This window comes from Calliopsis andreniformis, chromosome 3 (assembly GCF_051401765.1).
Source record: "Calliopsis andreniformis isolate RMS-2024a chromosome 3, iyCalAndr_principal, whole genome shotgun sequence".
NCBI classification, from domain to species: Eukaryota; Metazoa; Arthropoda; class Insecta; order Hymenoptera; family Andrenidae; genus Calliopsis; species Calliopsis andreniformis.
In genome coordinates this window covers 5840946-5863490 of record NC_135064.1, presented here as the reverse complement: position 1 = coordinate 5863490, position 22545 = coordinate 5840946, and the positions used below count along the sequence as shown (strand labels likewise).

The 22545-nt window shown below is 33.1% G+C and overlaps 1 protein-coding gene across 2 annotated transcripts in view; it reads left to right on the top strand.

The window, feature by feature from the left end:
- The first annotated feature begins 363 nt into the window (after positions 1-363).
- LOC143177692 (uncharacterized) overlaps positions 364-22545 on the top strand; it is a 91257-nt gene continuing 69075 nt past the window's right edge. For both annotated transcript variants that reach the window (XM_076375797.1, XM_076375795.1), the window contains exon 1: positions 364-695. In XM_076375797.1, the coding sequence (XP_076231912.1) occupies positions 641-695 (55 nt within the window). In that variant the 5' untranslated portion in view covers positions 364-640. The remainder of the gene's footprint in view (positions 696-22545) is intronic.

The following is a 22545-nucleotide window of genomic DNA, read 5'->3' as shown; positions in this document are numbered from 1 at the left end:
TTTACGTCGATCGTCATGACAACAGCCAATCCTGGCGCGACGATCGTTGAATACTGACGCTTGCGCAGAATACTCGTTGTTCGAATCATTTGAATCACAGGCATGAAACACAAATCGATCTTACGGCCGTAAACTCGAGTGACATTCGTTGTCTATGCATTCGGATTGCGCAACATAGCACGATCGACCTATAAAAGCATATTTCTTGCAGGAAATCTATTTCTTGTAAAAGAAACGAGACAACAAGTGGAATCTGCGAGGGACACGGCGTAGATGACAGGGGATTGGGGCAGGGGAGCAACAAGCGCAGGGTGGGGACCGCAAGGGAGGGGAGAGGTGGGGACAGCAGTGTGCGGTCGCTATTCGTGCGGCGCGGGTTACGTATTGGAGTTGTCTTCTGCTACGAGCAGGCCTCACTCGTCCGGTAGTTCGTTCCCAAAAGTTTTTTCTGTCGAGTTAGACGGTCGACGCGGGACACACATGAATAGTCGATAAGATGCTGCCGCGGAGGTAGTGGCGAAATTCTGTCGCGATCAGCGGTATGATTTCGGTGGCGCTTTCGTCCTAGAAAAGTCGACCGAGATCGGTGGGAAGACGAGAGAGACAGAAGGGAGGAGGACCAGTTCGGTCTTCGTGAGAGATGGGCAAGAAGGGTTCCAAGCGGAAAACCCGATGGAGAACTCTCAGCATTGGTGGTGAGTGATCGTTACTCGTGCCTCTTCAAACCCTTCCCGTGCATGCCTTCACCCTCCAGGTGTGCAACCCTTGGGTAATTCATTGATCTATACTAGAAATAAAGTCCATCGAGCACTGGTCATTTAAGAATTGCCGTCTTCCCGTTTGCGTCATATTAAACCCTATGCACGATTTGGCTCGCGATATCGCGTAACCTCAGCTGTCTCTCGGCTGCGAGCCATCGCTTGAGAACACCTTCGTCAGTCTCAACGTGTCGTGTACGCAGCGCTGTCGACAGAAAGAAACCACGTTCTCATGACGGTAACAAGAGCATGGAACGTCTGTTGTGCTGATGAACGTGTGGCCCTTACTCGTGGTTGTTTCTTTCAGTGATAGTGCGCGATATTCCGTGCGAAATTTGTGTTCTGTTCGGGACTGAGCCGTTTGCCAGCCCCGAGCATCGATCCGTGTACCCTCCATGACTTTCCTCCTTGCAACGTGCCTATCTACCTAGAGTGTTCTACATGCGACCTTACCTCGTCGTCAAGCTGCGTCGAAAAGCCTCCCTCTTGCTCCGTGTGTGTCTTTCGATAGCTGAGGGTACATCTTCGTCGGCAGCCTCTTAATATACGCAGCTTCCACCTATTCGCTACCCGGTGACACGTCCAGCATAAACTCGAATGCAAATATTGTAAGCTTTATTTTCCTCTCTCGTATATTTCTCGTACAAATCTCGTATCTTGCTGTGACTTCAGCAGGGAGAGAGGTTTTCCGTTCGTTGTCGCAACCCCTCGTACCAGACGTGTGCGAGGCTATCTTTGGAGGGTTTGACCTGTAAAGGTCGCGTTCCGAGATTACTGAAATTGGACGCGGCGAATGAAACTCGTTGGTCGTTAGGGTCAGTGAAGATGCGAGGAGAAATTAGTTTTTACGAGTCTTGAGGACCTGTGTTTTTCAAAATACGGTTTAGATTAGTAATGAGGTTGGTCACATAACGTGTCGTGTTATAGCAAGTTTAACGTTTCAGGTTGAAAATTGTAACTTGACTTTTCTTGAGAAAAACGGGTTTCAAATATCAAAAGTTTCCAAAGTGATAAACCGTTTTTGAGAATGCTTTGAAACAGTTCATTTAGAAAATTTATTCAGTAAAGATGAAGAGAGCATGGAAAATCTGATACATTCTTACCAATTCAGTTTTCCTCTTGCTGAGCTTTATTATGTGTAGTTAGATTAATTTTCAGAGATCAAGTAATGAAGGTTCATTTTAAATAAATTTCCTCGATTTAATTGCGATTTCTGTGCCGGCTTTTATGGAAACATAACCAAGAAGCTTAGCACGTGACCATTGAACAGGGTAGCCATTTTTGGCGGAAGTAATGGTGTCCTCGTGGCTTCTACCCTTTTGGAGTATTTCCGATTATTGCATAGAATGCACAGTATATTTTTCTTTACATTATTACTGCCACACTTCTTATTCTAAATTGCAGTATTTACGACTTGTGAAGAGGACAGTTTAAATTACGCCAACCTATTACTTTGTGAGGTTACAAAAAAATAAACGGGGGTGTAAAGATGGCGGTATACGGCGTCGTAGACATGTCAGATTCTATCAAACAGAGAAAAAGGGAAAATGTGGTGGCACTCGGGATTTATTATGCAAATAAGTGCGTGACATTGTGCCTGACAAACGAGACATCCTTCGTGATGACAGTCGTCCGTTAACGCGAAATAAAAAAAAGGTGATAGAAATAACACGTGCCGTGAAACGAAAATTCGCTCTTCGACCATTGTTTGAAATGTACTTATCTTACGTCATCGGTTGAAGCACGTGTGTCGCGACGCAGCCGCCATATTGTTGCAGGATATTAGGGTGCGAACACATTACTGTCACGTCACATACAATCATGTTACATATTATAGCAAATTTCGTTTCACATTGTTGCAAAATAGATCTAAAATGAGGATATAATCTCGCCTCATACTATGGATTTGCTATAGTATGTAACGTGAGTACACATGACGTGACAGTAATGTGTTTGCACACAAAGGTGATTGAAGTAAGAATGTAATGGGTTTGTTGTGCTTACACTTTAATGTGTAACAAACTATTTTGACTTTGGGCTCTTATACTCATGATAGATGTTGAATGACAGTGTTATGAATGAATAATCACGCTACAGCAACATTAGTTACTCCATAATTACCTAATATAATAGTATTGCGATTTTGTGGCGTTATCGTGGACGCTTTTGTATCGTTTGTCCTTTTTATCTTCTATTTTCCTAAAGTCTCATTTTTACATTATACTTGGTTCCAACGTTTATCAAGCTAGTTCACGTTATCGCTGTCCGATAAGGTTACGGAGGGCTTACCCAGGTAGCGGATCTCGCTCCCGTCTTACCCAACAAAGTTCTTTTCGTTGTATTCAGGCATAGATACTATTTTCTAACATTTTAACGTATTTCTATTTTATTCCAAGGAAAGTACCTAAATATTGTATATGGAGAAATAGACAGAAGTGGCACCTAAAAAACAATTTCGTATTATAATATAAATTTTAATTTTAATTTATTTTCATGTCTTTTTCATATTGAATTTTATTGGAAATTTTAATAATCCGTTTACCTGTTTTTGCATACATTCTACAGGAATGGACATTGTTTGTTTTTCTTTTTTTTTTCTACAGAAAAACTGCCTTGAGTACATATTAATAAGAAAGGCGAGTGCTTCGTATCATTTTGCTTTCCTTTTTACTCACTGCGTTTCGCAATGAATGAATGATTATGTCTATTTTAAATGAGAGTTTCATGCAGATAAACAGCATGGGTGATCTATGTTAATTGCAAATGCAAATATGGGTGAGGCAATGGTCCCCAATGTATCGCGTGTCAACTATGCAGTCGTTCGATGTCGAATATTCTTTCAAACGATTTCAAAACCTAGGTCGAATTCATGGCAATCTGAAATGACCGTTTTTCGCGCGCTCCGAAATAGTACATTGCGGAAATATGGATATTTCATGCGTTTTTCATTGTGTCATAAATAGAATAATACCAAGCGAAAGTGTTGTTCTAAAGTAATGCACGACATAAAAAGTTCGAATGGAATTTTTATTTAATAAGTTATATAATTTAATTTAATTTCCTTCTTTAATATAATTGCCTCACACTTTGAGGATGAATCAACGAAGCCTGTGTTTGCAAGTAGTTTTGGATATTTAGGATTGTAAATATTAATGTTAGTTGGAAATTTAATTATTACTTTAATCATAAAATAATTGTTTAATTAACGTGTTTCCCATTATTTGAAATGTTATTCGTTCTTATGGAGGTCGTCATGAACATTAATGAACTCTGTAGACACGAGTTAACGGAACATACAATGTAATGTTATGGAGTCATTGATTGTTTAACTAAATGTTATGATTTTTTACTAAAATTAAAAAAAAGTAAAGTGTTCTTGCACGTTGGCTATTCTACTGAGATCTTGATCTTTTTTCGGTAAAAATCAGGGTACTAAGCTGGGAAACAGCTGTTTTGAAAGTTGCAATGTTAGCAATAGTTGTTGCGTAATTTTTTATTCGCTACTGAATATTTTGTTACCGCTTTCGTGAGACTATATACATTGCAACAGCAGCTTTCTAATTGATAAACGTCTGTTTGTTTATTAAGAGTGAGAGGAGACCGAAGTTTTATATTTTGTAACATTATATTAAAGAAACACATTACTAACGTGAATTTTCGCAGTCAAGTTTACTAAAATCTAATTGTATACTGTTGTATCATATTACATTCATGTGCATGTAGCATGGACAGTAGAAAGTAAAATATATCATTTATTTATTTGTAGTGGTGTAATAGAAGTGCAAGTTGTTTGCAAAAAATGAAATAGTTTAATACAATTCATATAATTGTTAAGTTATTGTACTGCCTTCATTCATGGAGTTATTGAATTAATACAGTCTAATTTTTATAAGCTATATTAATCTATACCTAAAATTGTAAAAAATTTTAATTATAAAAAATTTCGAAATTTTCTGTATCATAAAGAAAATTAAGTATTTAATGGAATGATTGAATAATTTTCCCGTCCGTTAAAATAGAATTAAGTATTCTTCTTTAATCAAATCGATTTTCTTGAATCTTTTTCAAAGGGACCCATAAAAAAACTAGAGCTCCATAAAATACTCCAATCGTTTCAAAAAGGGTTATGGTTTTCCTAGGTTATCCCATAAAGAAGATAAAGAGTACTAACGCATTAGGAGAACTCAAAAAATGCAACAAAATAAAGACAGTAAACTTCGCTAACAAATTCTTAGTAACAATAAAAGGTGTGATGTTGCATTGTAGAAAGTGCAGCTTTATTCTTTTTGACCCAACAAGGTCGTAGATAAATGAACTCTGTTTTAATCGATTTCCCTTATTTCCGATCTTACAAAAGATAACACAATTTGTCTCAATTACATAATTTATCCCTTTCCATCATTTTCGGTAGGTAATTTACTTTCAGGTTCACCCTTCAAACATCAACTTTCCTAATTATATTCAGTCGTAGAGCTTGGCTAGATGGCTCTTCCCGACCATTCTCGACCGCATTAACGACGACCTAAATCGTTATTCTCGAAATGTACATTCGCCAGGAGCCCGCGATCTGCAACCCTTGACATTCACAGTCTTTTTCCGCGACACACTCTTGCGTGGGAGGGTCAAAGATCCTTGGAGGGAGGAGAGAAAGGGATAGACGAGGGGGGGCTAATCAATAGGGGCAACCGTCGCGTCTCGATCGTCGTCGTTTTCCAGTTTACGTATGAATGCTGGAATGCTATAGAAGAGATAGACACTGGCAAAGGCAGTACCCAACTTGTCCTCTTCCTCTTTTTCCTCTTGATTTTGTTAAATTCTCGCAGAACAGTGGTCTATAAACCCCTGATATACTTTGTGAGACATTGGACGTATGTATTTAATCGTTCTGGAGATAAGAATATATATTTAATCTTTTACTTTGTAACAATGAATCACAGTTGTCACAAGTTATCTTTTAAATTATGGAGTAGGCATTGTTACATTGGTGAACTTGAGAAAGAAGAAAAAATCATAGAATCTTTGAAAGTCTCGTACATTATTTATCTTGTAATAATTAGTTACCCACCGATTAGTTAATTTATATGTTTCTATTTTACTTTAATTAACTTTGATTTATATGGTTCTAAAAAAATCTTCGGGCAAGCGGTCAATCCTTTATATTCTAAAAACACTTTAAGATACCATTTACATTAAAATGTTAAGCTATGTCTATACTGAGGCAACGAGGAAAATTGTGTCGTCTCTTGCTGCTTGTAGCATGAAACTATGCATTTTTAGACATATGTGAATTCTTCATTGAGTTTGTGTTTAGAACCTATCCTCCTAAAGTGTTCTACGTTTTTCTTATTTTTTTATATAACAGGCCACAAAATGTTCATCATTGTTGTCTCAGTATAAACATACCTTTAGATACCATAAATCAAATTGGTTTACAATTGTTATGGCACGTATAAATTTTACTTCCTTGCAATACTTTATAAAATATTATTATTTCATATTAGCAATTAATATCTATTAATTAATACCTAATAATTAACTATAATATTTAATAAAAAAATATGCTTCATATACATACCATTTGAACAGTCTTGAAGTATACCATTAAACAATACAGAATAATTATGATATAATATAATTACTACTTATTACTACTTCACAACTTGTTATCAGAAATTGACTTACAAAGTATAAGAGGCACACTTTTTACAAATGATTAATACATGTGTCAGTAGTTTGCCTTGTTAAATGTAAAATTGAAGTAAAATGATTGTCTCTCTATAAAAGTAATAGTAGTAGTACAAAGAGTGACGAAATTATAACAAGAAAATGTTGTATTTTTTCGCTGTACATTTTTTACTGTATCGATCACATTTTAGAAGTATTACATAAGCAAAGGAATTTTGGAGATTTATTTCCGTACATTCTCATTTAAATTTCTGATAAGACAAAAGTGTGCTTTGTTGTAAACAGAAACATTGCATACTGAAAATGTGAATATTTTCAACTAACTTTACTTAAGTATATTGATGTTCCTTGGAAAAAATTCTCTTAGAGAGAATTCTAGTCTCCGTTTTTAAACATAAGTATACATACATACAAGCTGTTAACAGGATTTCTTATACCATAGACATTTTACTAACAAGTATTTACAGTTCTGAAGTATCGTCAAAGTATACAATGGTATTATGTACCTTTATGTAGTGGCAATTCTATGTGAGAAAATGAATCAAAAATATAAAATAAAATTTTGTTAAGAAAAGTAACTTTAAATACTTGTCAGTGATGCACGTATTTAGTTTATTGTATTTAATTCGACTAATATTACAGTAGAGTAGCAGTTAGGGTCTATAAACTACTATATTACAAAAATCATCAAAATTGGCGGAGACATCGATATGAGATTGAAAATGCCATAGGATGATGTTTCAGTTGAATTCAAAGTGAGACGAATACAAATTTTGTATATTTTTGTACAGTAGAAGCGTAATAATATCGTATAAAATCAAGAAGCAAGGTTATCTAGGTAGCATACTAAACTTGTGTTTTGAGGTCAAAGAGGAGACGAAGGAAATTGTGTTAATGTGAGAAATGTTAGTATAACGATATTAAGGTTGAATAGGATAAAGAACAGCAGTTACTTAAGCGGAATACTAACGAAAGGTTATCCCAAAGTGGTAATCATCAATTTTGTGTTTATAATATATTTAGTATGTATGTATAATACTAGTTTTAGTAATATGGGAAATAATCATCGTCATAAAATATACAAACCTCAAATTATATTCTAAAAGCTCCATGTTGTATAGAAAAAGTAAGTTAATAGTTATATTTTTGCTATAAAACAGAAAATAAAAATTCTAAAATATTTATATTTTGTATTTGATATGTAACTTATACGTATAGCTTTACACTGAATTGAATGCTTTATTGGGGAAAAAAAAAAAGAAATCAATTTTCAACATCCAACATCCAACATTGTGCGTAGGTTTTCGGATATTTCTGATTTTTCGTAAACCTTTTGATATCATCAAGTTTGATGAATGTATATTCTTCAATGAAAAATGATATATGTATATTTAGTTATCTAATCTATTTTGAATAAAAAGTCGTCAGAAAATATAAGTAACTCTTTTAAATAATAAATGCAACAACTAATGAAACTTATTAATAAATCATGACTTTTTAGCCCCTAATTGATTGCATAAATTAGAAATAAATCTTTGTTTTAGTACTTGATTTTTAGGAAGTTAAGCACAGGTTATTCTTTAAAGGACGTGACCCCTTATCCTCCAGATAAATTATTGATCCTAAAAGGGCTTTTGTAATCTCGACTAACTTCGAGTATTCTTAGATTATGGATTGCTTTCGATTACCTACTTGACTAGTTTGTAGTTTAAAAATTATGGAAATACGCTATCCTAATATGTAAAATGGTTTTCCCATAATCAGTACCTAGATATAACATTTATGAAAAATATGTCTCGTTTAATCTCATAAGCTTTATTCTTATTTTCATCATAGGTGGTAAAAATATAAGTGTTTCTATAAAATCATTTTCTTGGATAATGGAACCATGGATATTATATAGGTGTCTAATAATAAGTTATGAAGATTTCAAATGATTTGTTTCAAAACTTAACGCAATTTTTGTTGTCAGATGAACAGATTATTATTACTACATGCGTAATTTCCTCAATTTTTACTTATAATTAATTTACAGTTCATAAATAGTAAGAGTGCTTTTATCAAAAATATTAGAATGTGCAGTTTCCTGTGTGTTTGCTTATGGCGATTGTCGTTGACCCCATGAGTAGCCTCGATAATTGACTCATACTACTGCGAGGCAACTTTATGCTCTGGCGTTCTACTTATTTATGTACCTCATGGAAAATATTGTATTGCCATTATACAGACAAATAATATTATTTTTTATTAAAAGGAACAAAAATAAGTAACTTCTCTACTATAGTTTAGTTAAAATTTAATAACTTCACAAAATGGAAAATATGTTTATATGAATTACGTTCGTATGGGTTAATAAATATCAAATTATATTATTTTTAATCCCAAAAACTATTTTTAATTATTGTATTTATAAATAGAAGGTTTAATTTTTATATTTTGTATGATTAAAAATTTAATTTTTTCACGCAAAGCTGAAACATTACAGGAAAATACATTACAATGTTATTATTCAATTCACATCTATATTTGAACAGTTTTCAATCGATTTTTAAGTTGTAATAGCAGACGAGAATATTATTATTATTTAAACATTTTTTAAAACAAGGTGCATATAGTAACTGAAGTAAATTCCTACTACTTATTCATACGTATTAAGCTTATACAACATAGTTTAATTGCTACTAAAAAGCAGCAAATGAAACTCTAATTTCTGAAAGAATTCAATCACTGAACAGTGTAAAAGGTAAAAATTTAAAAAGATCAAAGCAATATTATCCATAAAAAAAATATTTCTTTATTAGATACAATAAATAAGTTGCGTCAATTGTACCCAAAGCTTCTCAAGTAAAACTACGGTCATTCTGAAATATAGAATCGTAGACTAATAAAAAGATGAGTCCAAAATAGATAAAATAATTCGGATGAATTGAATAGTAATATAAACATAAAACTTTTATTCACAATTATCCAATGAAAATGTTTGTATTAAACTAACCATTATTGAAACTTTCCAAGCAAACTGGTATTCATAACTGAGAGAACTTAAAAAAGCATACTATTGTTCAAAGTTGGAACAAACATTCGACTTACAGATCAGCCATAAACTTTCTACGTACGATCGTGTCTCGAGAGAAATGCTAAGTATACCATTGACAAAGCAGCGGGAATGAATATGAATATGCGTGAACACACGTGCGCCCCGAGTTGGACCACATTGTCTGTTACGTAACGGGCCAAGCCTCGCTTCGCACCTCGATATCGATTCTCGAATAACCCGGCTCGAGACGTGGAGAGAACAGTTGCGATGTCTTTAGTAAAATAAGGCACGTCCAATTGGTTGAACTGGTATTCATTTCGCAAGGAAAAAAAACGTAACGATCTGTTATTGATTTCCCAATATATATATACGCAAAACGAATTACAGTTTGATGGATAAATTGTGACAAAACTATGAAAATATTTTTTCCGTACAGGTCAACCGACAATCTGAAAATTTTGAACTGATTCAAAACTTGACTGGCTTTCAAAATTTGAAAAATATGTTGCTTTGAAATTATTGAAACGGTCATTATTTATTACATTTTGTCGATTTAATAAAGGAATCAATTTTCTATTCAAGCTAATTTATCTTTAAAATATCTTCCATGATTTTCTACATGGATGTCCTCCGTCTGATACGTAGCTTATGCTTTTATAGTACTTAACTAGTAATAGTTTTATTACTACTAGTATAGTAATATTATTTTGTAAAATAGTTTACCTACAGCTTGACGAAGTTTTTGAATCACACCAATACCTGTATAGTTTGTGATTCTTGGGTGAAATCTGAAAATTTTTGTGAAAAGTACAATGTTTCTCAATGTACTGTATTTACTATAGGTTTATTACACATTTTTTGTTAGGTAACGGTATATAAGAGTATCATAGGCTATGTATAACGAACATAACTTAGAAAAATAAAGCAAATAGATTTTAAGATTTAGTAGTGTTGTTTTCACTTGAAATTTCTCGTGGGCTCCATAATGTTTAAGATTGTTCAGGGAATACGACTAAAATATACCTGCTTCCTCATCATTTAGCTGAAAAACATTTGAAACATTTGTATAATAATTTCAATAAAATTGGCGACTACTCTTTAGATGTTTGTCCTTAAAAAAATGTTTTGTCTTTAAAAAGAAAGATGTAAAGTTCCTCACATTATTAAGGCCCATCTTATTCTCCATTTTTCATCTGAGTATTCATCTAAATATTATTTGCAGAAGATAATAGAGATAATTCGAAGTGTTTTCAAATTGTAACCAACTTGGAAAGGAAAACAATAAGTATGCTCACATGTTTGTAAAAAATTTTCCTCGCTTTACAGATTAAATTTGTGTTTTTATCTTATTTATATACATGAAGGGAAACGTGATTACAAACGTGCAGCGTCGCTTTCGTCAGAATTCAGTAGAGTTTTTTCCATCTCCATACAAAGATAAGCTATTTTAAAGACCGCCAGAAGAACCTTGACATATTTTCCATTTTTAATTTAAAACCATCTAAACTTCAGGAATAAGCTACAGACATTTTGTTAAAGCAACGATATAACAAATATTAAAAGACAAAATAATTCTAAAATCTGAATAAGTATTTTTCTTACGACATGGAAACAGAATTATGTAATAGTGAGAAAACAGTAAACAGTGCATATATAGTCAATAGCGATTATTGAAGTTACAATAGATATATGTATAATGCATTTTAAGGAACAGCTATGAAACTTCACAAAACAGTTTATAAAAAACAAGCGAAAAGGGTTTGAAGAATATACAATATAACAGAATTTGTGGAATAGATGACAAAAGATCTAATTCATTCAACCAAAGTTAGTTAACATTTTAAAACAGATATTTTTTGATTTGGGATTTCAGAATCAAAACACGATTTATAAATTTCATCGAGTACAGATATATATTTCTTGTTTTAACATGTTTAACTATGAAGGAGTAAATTTCTACTCGTAGTTTGTGTAAAATATAGATATTATTTTTTTATTATTTTGACACGTTCCTTATTTCCTGGAACTAAGTATTTCTTGTTACTTTTTGTCGTTATTCTCATCTTTGATAAATTGACTTTTAAAAAATTTCATTTATTTTTTATAAGCTCATTACTTGCTCCAAGGTGCGAGTTTTGCACTTGTAGATCTGTAGATGTAGACCACTACACTTTACAGTTGTTGTTTCAGTCGAAACATTCATGAGAGAGAGTATGTATATGTATAGTATTTTCGAGAGTATATAGTATTTTAGAAGTTTGAAAAATTACAGATTTATTGGTAGCAACCAATATTTATTGCTCAGATTGACTATTAATTACTGTTAAAAATATAACTACTATAATTACTATATATTTCTTTTTAAGGTATATATTTTTTTATAAGGTATAGAAATGCGAAAAAAAATGTAAAGAACATACATCAGTTGCTACAAAGAAACTTGTATTTTTCTCAACATGTGGTTAGAACATTTATGAGCGGTACTGTACACATATTTCACTTTACATTTACTTTGCACACAGTTGATTTGTTAGCAATCATTGCCTCGTCTACATTTTGTATTATAAACATGTGTAAAATTCTATGTATTTACTTTCCTGAAAACAGACAAATAGAAAAAGGAAATTCACGCGTATGCGTAAATTTATTAAATTTACAAAATTTAGTCAAAAGAAAATAGAGACTACCTAAATGTCACACAATTATGTATTTGAGGATTGCATTCAGATTTGGAACTCTTGAGCAAACTTCCTCAAACAATTTCACCGTGTCATGCTTTATACATAGATACATAACTATGAACATTACACAACACGATAAAGGAATCGCATGTTCTGGTACTTCCGAACGTGATTTATATTCGTCGTGGAAGTAACCTTGCGAGCATCTGATCTTCTGCAGACTAGCAGACGACCAGTCGATTCAGCCGCTCTGGGGACACTCGAGGAACGATTCCGTGGTCGAAGAGGCCACGCGAAAAAACGGAGAATTTCCATTTCCAGCAACGCGGGGACACCGTTTCTGCATAAGCGTTGCACGTGTTACGGATCGTAGACCTTCCTGACGTTTCCCCGCGCATTACGTAATGAGCTCGGTAATAAAGCGCGGTTCTACACGCGTTACGTGTGCCTCGTTAAACAGAAGTATGCGTGACTATGTGTGCACCGTTCTGCCACGGATGTCGTGGCAGCGGCGCGAGGAAAATTTAGTGCTGCACGCGTCGCGATCTCGCGGATCACATCTTTCAACCGCGATGACTTTATTTTCGGGAAGAACGGGCCCACGAGAAAGAAAACTTCGAGTTTCGAGGTGGCAGAGTTCTGGAAAGGTTTCTGACCGTGGTCACACTAATCGATTAGGGAACTGGTAGATTAGGGAAATGGTAATTAGAGAAATTGGTTGATGAGCTGATGATTGAGAAGGAAGAAGTTAAGTAAAGTGATGAATAATGGAAGGTGTTAGGTTGGTAAATTTTGTCAGTCTATAGGGAGAAAGGAATTTGTTATTATTGCAGTTATTTTTTAATTGTTTGTACTTGTGTATTTTAGAAGTGTTTTTTAGTGAATAAAATGGGACTGTTTTTATGGATCTTTATGAATGAAGGAATGGTAGACTACGAAGTTTTCGTTCTGAAATCAGTCCATCTCATGTCAATAGGTATTCGTTTGTGGGGAATTTTTAAAAAATAAGTTTAACTTGCAGAGATTACGTGTAATAAATATCTGCAAAAGATTAGTAACTCATTCGCTACGTCGAAACAAAATAAAAATCAAATTCGTATAGTCACAAAATTATTTTTAACTGATGTCAGAATTAATATGTATAATTAAAACTGTTTACAGTTTAGAGTATTAATAATAGGAGTAAGTGACGTAACTAAAAAACATTGTAAAAATTTTACTGATTAAACTTCAAATTGTAGAATCTATTCAAGGAATTTTTTAAATATAAACGAATTCAGACGAATTATTTAAGCAAGATAATTTCCGTTAGGTAATTTTACTTTTTTTGTATCAGTATTATTTTGTTTAGTAGAGATTGTTATCTAAGTTCATAATTAGTATCTTTACTTTGCCTGGAAATTACTTTTTCAAGTTATAGATAACACATTAATACTAATACTATGGAGTTCTACAATACTTCAAACTGTATGATTGATAAGAGTAAGTTCGTTGCCATTTTTGCCATACTTCATATTTTTCTTAAGAGTTACAAATAACTTTTTAATAAAGCTAACGTAGAATGTGAAGATGATCGATACTTTTGTGTTTATCTTTGAACAAAAGAGATGTCTTTCTGGCAGCAATCAAAAGAGAAGAAGTTCTGATCTACAATACGGAGAAGACTATGATTGATACAGTAAGTCTTGAGGGTGAGTTTGAAAATAGTAGAAAGAAATAAAATTCTCGAGGAAGATTGTAGTAAAACGGAAGGTAGAATTTTAGGTTGATAATTAAAGAAGTAAATGGGAATGTTTTAAAGATTGGAAAAGAAAGAAATTTTCAGGAAAGAGAAGAGTACATGACTGTTTTAAACAACAGTCATTTTCACAAAATTTGTGGAAAAATGAAAATCTTGAAAAAGTAGCGAAACAAAAGTTTGTAAATTTGTCATACTTATAAGAATAATAAAAATAAGGCATAATAAACATAGGAAAAAATGTCGAAAGAAAGAAGATCTAAATAATTGATCTAAATTTAATATATTAAACTTGTTTGTAACATTAAAGCTTATAATATTGAAATTTTCTATTCTTTATTTCATTTTTATTTTTGTTACAAGACTGAGACTTACTGCATTTTAGTAAGAAATTTACTATTCTTGGATAAAACCAAAGCAGGATCTTGACATATTTGTACTCCAAACGTAGATCTTAAAAAATTGATTTTCCTTCAGAAATTAGTTTGAGGTTATTACATAAAGAATCTTAATTTAGAAAATCGAATATCAGCAAATCTTATTTGAAGAGACTTTTCAAAACGGCGCAATTGCTCCAATAATTTTAAAGGCACAAGGCCACAAAGTGTAAGCATGTAAAGCTACCAGTCGAAACGCATCCCTTCGACGTGAATTTTTCAAAAAACTAAAGTAAAGCATGGTTGCCGGAACAAAAGCGTTTGAATCACACGTGGAAATGCACGTTGGACCGCTGTGCAGTGCGCGTAATACAAACGAGAGACGCGTCTGATCTCTCCAATGCATTAGGTCGGAAAATTGACGCGTGGAGCGAACCGCGTCTCGAGTTCAGGTTATGAATAGCACGTGAGTGACCACGAGGTCCTCGTCACATGCTCAGCCATTCGGCTTTCGAATCATTCGCCCATCACGAGACGCGTTTATACTTAACTTCGAGCGGTGTTCTTCCCGCACGCGCTAACGAGGAATCCCCCGCGCAGGGTGGACGAACGTCGTTCCTCCGTTTTCATCGCCAAATTTTCCGCGCGTTACGTCACACGATTTCAAAATCACGAGAGAATTCTCGTTGAGGCCAGAATGTTTCGTTGTGATGTATGTATCCTGTACGCATGTATACTGGGTGTCCCAGAACTGGTGGTTAAAGCGAAGAGGTGGTAATTCTATATGGAAAAAAATGGCAACGGGGTTTCCTAGTTGCCATTATCGATCCTTTCGTATCGAAAGTATCGATAATTTTCTGTCACTGGAAAAGTAGTTTATTATTAGAATTCAAAATTTTTTATTCTTGTCTGCTTTGAGATATAGTAACATCTACCTCTGCGTCTCTTCTTTCTCTTGACCAATTTTGTTTGAAAATTTAAGGGCATCAGTGTCTCATATGCAGAAGCTACCATACCAAATTTCATGAAGATATAGAAGAAAATAAACACCAACATGTACAAACACGCGTGTGCTCATCTTAATAGATACAGAATTTAATCATCGTTTTTTGTCATTTTTGGCTTAAAAGATCTCCAAACGTCTAACAATTTAAGAAACCAAGGTGGATAGTGGAGGGAAGTATGGTCAAAGCTTGATCGACAATAATAGATAATTTACTATAGTAAGTAATACAGGTGGATATAGAAATCATCCGATCATTTTACTATTTAGTAAGTGTTATATCAAATTATATATCAGTGAAGAAAAAAATAATTTAAAATGTATTTTTAAAAAACTTTTAACTTCAATTGCCCCCCAAAGCCGACTCTTTAGAATTATTGCGGGTCTAAAATGACCCGGCGTTGGTTAGGTAAGGGTTAGCAAATACTTGCATAAGAGTAAGAAATGTTATTTTTAAATATACAGGCTGTTTCTAAATATGTAGGATATTTTTGGAGAATAGGTTCTACATACAAAAATAATGAATTATGTTTATGAGGACATAATGTATAGAAACACTTAGTTTTTTAGTTTATACGCTATTTTGTGTTGCGTAAAATGTTGATCTATCTCTTACCTACACAGTGTGCCATTTCCTTTAACCTGTGAGCCAGTTGGCTCATTTTCGGGCCAACTGATCCATATTTGGACCAACTCGGTTCTGTATATTTTAAATAATCTATACATGAACTTTTTCCATTATCTTCGTATTTCGGAGTTATTTTTCAGAAGTATCTCAATATTAGGAACACCCTGTATACTGTTACGTGAATGAGTAATAAATGAACATAGGTCTAATATTGTATTAGGATGGCCAAATACTTTTCTAGTTAATTGTAAATCGAAAATATAGAGTACAATGTTTTGATGTGCTTCCTTTTAGAAAAAATTGAATTTAAATTATGATCGAGTACAGGCACACGAACGTGCCTACAATTTTGGGTATTTAAAGGATACACAGGTTAAGGGGAACACTCGCGGTCAGTTATACACTTACTCCGTTAACTTTCTCTGTTGTAGCTTACGAGAAACTTGTCAGAAACAGTTCCTTCTCCCTGTTTGCCCCTCGCCCCACACACATATAAAATTATATTTCAGTATTCCTGTTCTCTGGTAAAACTCAAAGTCAATTTTTGTTTTAAAACAAAATCAATGGTGTCAATAAATTTTATCCTATATTTTCGACCTATTTTTTCATATTGAATTACCACATTTCCGCCTGTACTACTAGTTCTGGAACGCCCTGTAGATCGAACGTCTGCTACTTTCGATACGGTAATGGAAAACAAAGGACTGTGGGAAGGGTTGGAGGTATATTGGTAGTACTAAAATATAAACGCAAGTCATTCCTTTAGGCATCGAATTAGATGGAAAAATGTTTACAAGTTTGTTGCACTTCACAGAATTGAATGAGAATTGGTTAGTCAGCATTAATGTTTGACTTGCGTAAGGTGCTTATTAATTGTTCGTCAAAGTAGCACACTTGTAGTTAAATATTCAGGAACAATGAAAAATTAGAAAATAATAAATACTTAACGTAATTATTGGTAACTTGTAGAAGCTTCTGTTTAATTTGAATTTATCGCTTTAAGTAGGAAATTACTATTTATTTCGGCAAGATAAATATACAAATTTACGCTATTTATAGTTTAACATTAGAATTATCAACGCACTCCAATTGATTCATTCCCAGGTTATTATAACAATTAATCTAGATATTTAATAATGAGAAAAATAAGTGATATAGTCTATCTCGATACAATAAAAAAACAGAAATATATATAACATTGACAGTCGATAATCCTAGTCTTAATGAGTATGACAAACTTGAAAAGTTTTTGTGAACTTTTAAACAGTTTCTGTTTGATATAATGATACATAGAATTCTTGTGGGTATTACATACTGATTATTAAACACCATTGTGTAGAAGACTGATAACTGAAACAGTGACCAAAGTCCAAATAACGATACAGTAATTCAATTAATACTTCATCATTAATATTTGAAGCCTTTCCTACCTATTAAGTTATATTGTTATTGTTGAAACATTTTTGTATTGCCAGGAGACAACATTTCTTACAAGAAAACTTGTAGACGCATCTGAGAGAATTAAGAAATATGCTACTTTTAATAGTAAAAGTTTACTTCTTCTCGAAGAACTCGATTAAATTTTTTCAACAACATAATAGACATCTAGGTATCTGTATTCAAGGTTTTAAGGTGAATAATCTCTATTTCCATCTTCAGAAACCAATGGCTGAGATAGTAGAAGCTGTAGGTATGTACGTTTAGCTTTGAATTATTTCCTATTAAGTTTTATTAATTATAGATAATGTCATTGCTTCGCCTTTTGAGTCTATGAATCCGTTTTTAAGGTACTCGCCACCTTGTCCCGAAAGGTTAAAGAACTTTTGACAATTTGCCAAATCTAGCGTCGTCGGACTTGCCGCTTCTCCCGGCGTTCCTCTTTTGTGCTTTTCTGTTTGCATTGCTCCGCCGTCTAATTTCAATTCGAAAATTGCTCTTCCATTGCCAATTGGATGTTCACATAGTCCCCATCGTGCAACCGTTATGTTACATTCAATATATATTGAATAAGTGCTAGCTTATTTTTCTTTTTAATAATTGAAATATTCAATTTATTCGAAAAGGTACAATGTTTGAGAGCCTGTATGGTTTGAAAGAATTTATGTGTATTATTGAAAGGTGAGTTTTCGAGTAGTACTATGGAATGAAACTCTTGCAAAATGTTGATATGAAAAACCTGAGGAAATATGAGAATAATATTTCAGCTTTTTATCTTTACAAACTTAAATTACGATGGAGATTTCTTGGAATTTACTTTATGTATTAATAGCTTAGGTAGTAATTATATATATTAAGCATTACGGATGAAAAAATTAAATAGTATTGTTACTGTAAATACTAGATATGTTGCCAATTTTCTAGGTAGTAATCCTTTTGAGTAACAAAATTTCCGATAAAAAATACTTTCAGTACTTATGTTCCATACAATACTTTGAGTTTCAATATTTTACTATAAGAAATGAATGTAAATAATCAAGGTTTTAATTATCAGTAATATAAACAGTAGTCATCTCGACACGAAGTATTTTATACATAACAAATATCTTGAGTACTAGTATATCTACAGAAAACAATTTGAAAACTAATATTATAAATAACAAACAATTCGTATATTAATAGCTTGTTTGAGTTCAATGTTCAATATAACACTTTGAATATCAATATCTTAACTCGCCAAATGCTCCTAGTACCACTACTGTAAATATCATTAACTCAAACCACTAAATGCATCAACAATTTGAATACAGACCCCTTAATTATTGCTACTTAAACAGTACTGTCAGTGTTAGACTAATTGCTAGTTTAAATACAAAGTCACATGTAGATGTTACTATAGATATTCAGAATAGTTACTACTCCAAACAGCAAATTGCATGTCTACATATAGGTAACGTGGAATCTAAGTTAAATTTAATAGCAGGTAATTACATTGGACCTCATCCATTACATCATATCCTAGCTTTACATATAGTACAGCATAATTTTGTATTTTACAATTTTTTGTACATATTTTTTAACACTGGACTTATTCTATTTATTCTATTATTCTGCTGTTATATTTATTATTATTATTGTATTAAAATATTGAATATTATATTTCATCAAATCCTAAACATTCTGAGGACTTCAGGATACAAAACACCCTAAATATCCAGTGTTCTTCGTTTCACAGAATTCATAACTTTTCGTTCCATCGCATCTACGTTCCTTATTTCACCACCTAACGCAATCAATTCTTAGCTCGACAGTGCACGAAGAATTTTAATTCAAGCATGCGGTTTCTCGGAAACGGTTACGTGAACGCGAAAGTAATTTACGGAAGGTTCGTCCGCAACACTCATAACTTCTTTTTTCCGGAATTACGTTCGAGCATCGTCACACGTGACATCTCGCCTCCTCGCGCAAAGCTGTTCCCTCGACTGTCTTCGTTCCGAGGCAGACGCGATAGAGACAACATAATTATTCAGCGTTTGACTGGGCATCGTGGGGTCGTAACTCACCGCTGAACGATTGCGCGAAATCTGTTGGCAATAGTCGCCCGGTGTCCTGTACAATTGCCAACGAAAGGGTTGGTCCATTGAGTTCATTGAGCACGGTTTAGTAATGCTTCTTCAAATATTTCGGCGACGTTGGCCATCACCGAAATAGCTGTGTGGTTTTCTGGCCACAGAAAATGCGCCCAGCCTGTTCGAGTTCCTTTTCCCGATAGATTTATTGGTGCTACATGTGAATGGGTTCATTAACAGTACAGTCAGTGAAAGGGAGAAAGGGGTAAAACTTGATTAGGAGTATCTCTACGGTTCTGCCAGCTTGAACCGAGGTTGAATGTAAATAGGAGTGCCTCCGTCGTCACTGGCTTAGAGCATTAGAATTCCATTTATATGTATATAGGATAGCAGATAAGTCGCTTTCCCACTTAAGAGTTCGATTATTTTGTTACTTTCTGATCATTTGTATTTATTTTTTGTAATATAAAGAATAGAAAATGAAATTTCTTTTAATTCAACTGTGTTTAGATTAATTTCACTTTTCATGACAGTTTTCAACGTTTCTGGTTATAGGGCTTGAATTTTTTCATATAAGTTATCCTCCTACACTATTTTGTTTGGGGCTTGTGGGCAAACATCCGATCCAGTAAATATCCCTAGAAAAAAATCTGCAAAGATCGATAGAGTTTAAATCGAAATTTTGTAAGCAAAAAGAAGTAAGGTGAAATACAAAGATTAAACATTTTTGTATCTTATCTAATGGAAATATGTGTTTTGCAAGTGTTATTTCAGTGTTATTTTTCTCTGGAATTGCAATAACCTCAAGTTTTACTTTATTTGTAGATTTTGCTGTTTTTATTTTCTATTAATTTTCCACTTGCCACTCAGTTGTTTTTCTAAGGCCCAGTCCAGATTACCGAGCCATACATGCGAAAAGGATTGAGAATACCTTGAGAAGGCACATAAATGGACAAGGATCTGTTTACGGCACGCCATGTCTATCTATTGGTCCTCGTAGGGTGTTCTCAATTGTGTTTGTGTGCTCCGCTTGGCAGCCTGGACGAGGCCTTGCATTAAATCATCGTAGAACCTCAAAGTTCGAACACTTTGGTATTTGAACCATTTGAAACTTAACCAAAAAAAAACAATTTTCTTTAGGTTAAGTGGTGAAAATATTAATACTAATATAATAATACTATCAGTACTAATGTCATAATATTAATGATAATGAAGTATTAATGAACCACACCCCTTCAGTAGTGGATTCTAGACTATTCTACAGTATTTAATACATGTATGTATTATTATAAATAAAAACATTTAATTATTGAGCTTGCTTTATCATTAGGTATTTACCAATATGATCTATTGAAATAGGCATTTAAAAAGTGTTGTATTGTGTCAATTGTGGCGGTTTGAAATGGATTAATTCAATTTACATTATTTCAAAGGGGAAAATTTCACTCGAGAGTCGAACAACTTACAAGTCAAACCGTCTCCTGGAATGTATTGTGTTTGAACTTTGAGGTTTCACTGGACTTATGAAAGCAATGTAATGTCACTATAATATTATATTTCATATTTTTTTGGATTATGTTGACTTTTCTTTTGCACTTTATGTATATATATATATATGACATTTCTCTAATGCTAGGCCTAGAATAGGACACTACTGAGAGGTAATTTTGTAAATGCTTGTGTAGTAAACACATGTATGAACTGAAGGTTATCTACTGATACTTCATATGAATAAATTATAGAGATAGTTGCTTAGTAATCCAATTAAATGGAGTAGGAAGTGAAAATAGAAAGAACAGCTTTTTCAATCTTGCAGCATCTGGTTGATTAGCGTGATGATCTTGTGAACTTATGTATTATCAGGAATTTTTAGTCTACTTTTTGCGGTAATTGAGATTCTATTTATTTGTATACTCTCGCTTTGTTTGTTATTTAGACAAAATTGTCGAATAACTAAACTTCAATTACTTCAATCATTATTTAATCTTACATAAGTTCGTGCAATATAGTCATAATAACAACAGTGTCATATCTCAAGATAAGCTCTTTTAAAAAGGGAATCTTTTATATTATTCAAAAATATAAGTTATCGTAACAGTTTCGTTGTAATAGGTGTATTGATCAATTTTAACGTAATTCCATCTGTTCACATTTAATACTCGTAGCTTAACTGAATTGATTCCAAAGTAAAGTCAGTCCGTGATTCACAATAAGATTATAACGAGTGACAACACTTATCACAGTCTCCAGGGAACCACGATACATATTTGCTCCAGATAAAACTTTTATCAAAATAAAGAAAAGCATTTTACGATTCGAAGTAGTAAGGGGACAACTAAAAAGAAAGAAGAAATTGCCAAGAAATTGCTAGCGTTCTGCGATCGAATGCCACAATTTATGATAGTTCTTAGCCAAACGCAGAGGTCCAAGATTTCGTTCAAATTTTGAAGATCGCTAACTTGGATTACGAGAAACTGTAGTGCAAAATATGAAATCACTTACCGTATAATTATAGAGAAATTATTAATAAAAATTTACGAGGTTTAATACCGTTACATATAGTAAAATTCCCCCAAAAAAATGTTTCTCAGCTACTTTTTACGTATGAAACAGGATAACTATATTGAAGAACGTTACCAAAATTGAAAGGAGTTTATATTGAAATGTTATGAAGCGAATACATTAATTTCAATAAAACTGTCTGTATAGTTTTTTCGTAATTGCTAATGAAAAAAGAGATTTGTGTACTAATTTGTCTATCAATTATAATGAAACTAAATAGTAGTCAATCGAATATCCTCTTTTGGCTATTTTCGTATTACAACCATTGTATTAAAATTTAACTTTTCTCAGTAAATCTAAATAGTGTTAAAAATTATTAGTATAATTTACTTAGTATCATACTAATTTTATATTTATCGTTTAGTAACGAAGTTCTATTTGACCATCACTTAAGAAACACCCAAGAAAGGCTAAGAAATACCTTAATGTCATAATTAGTCTTTGGAGTGCCATAAAAAGGTTCTCGAAACGTGTTAATAAGCGTAATGAACGACATTATGGGTTTGTCGGAGTCGATAAACCAAGACTCAACAGCAGGTTCTTTTTCCCTGATGCCGAAGTTGTGTCATA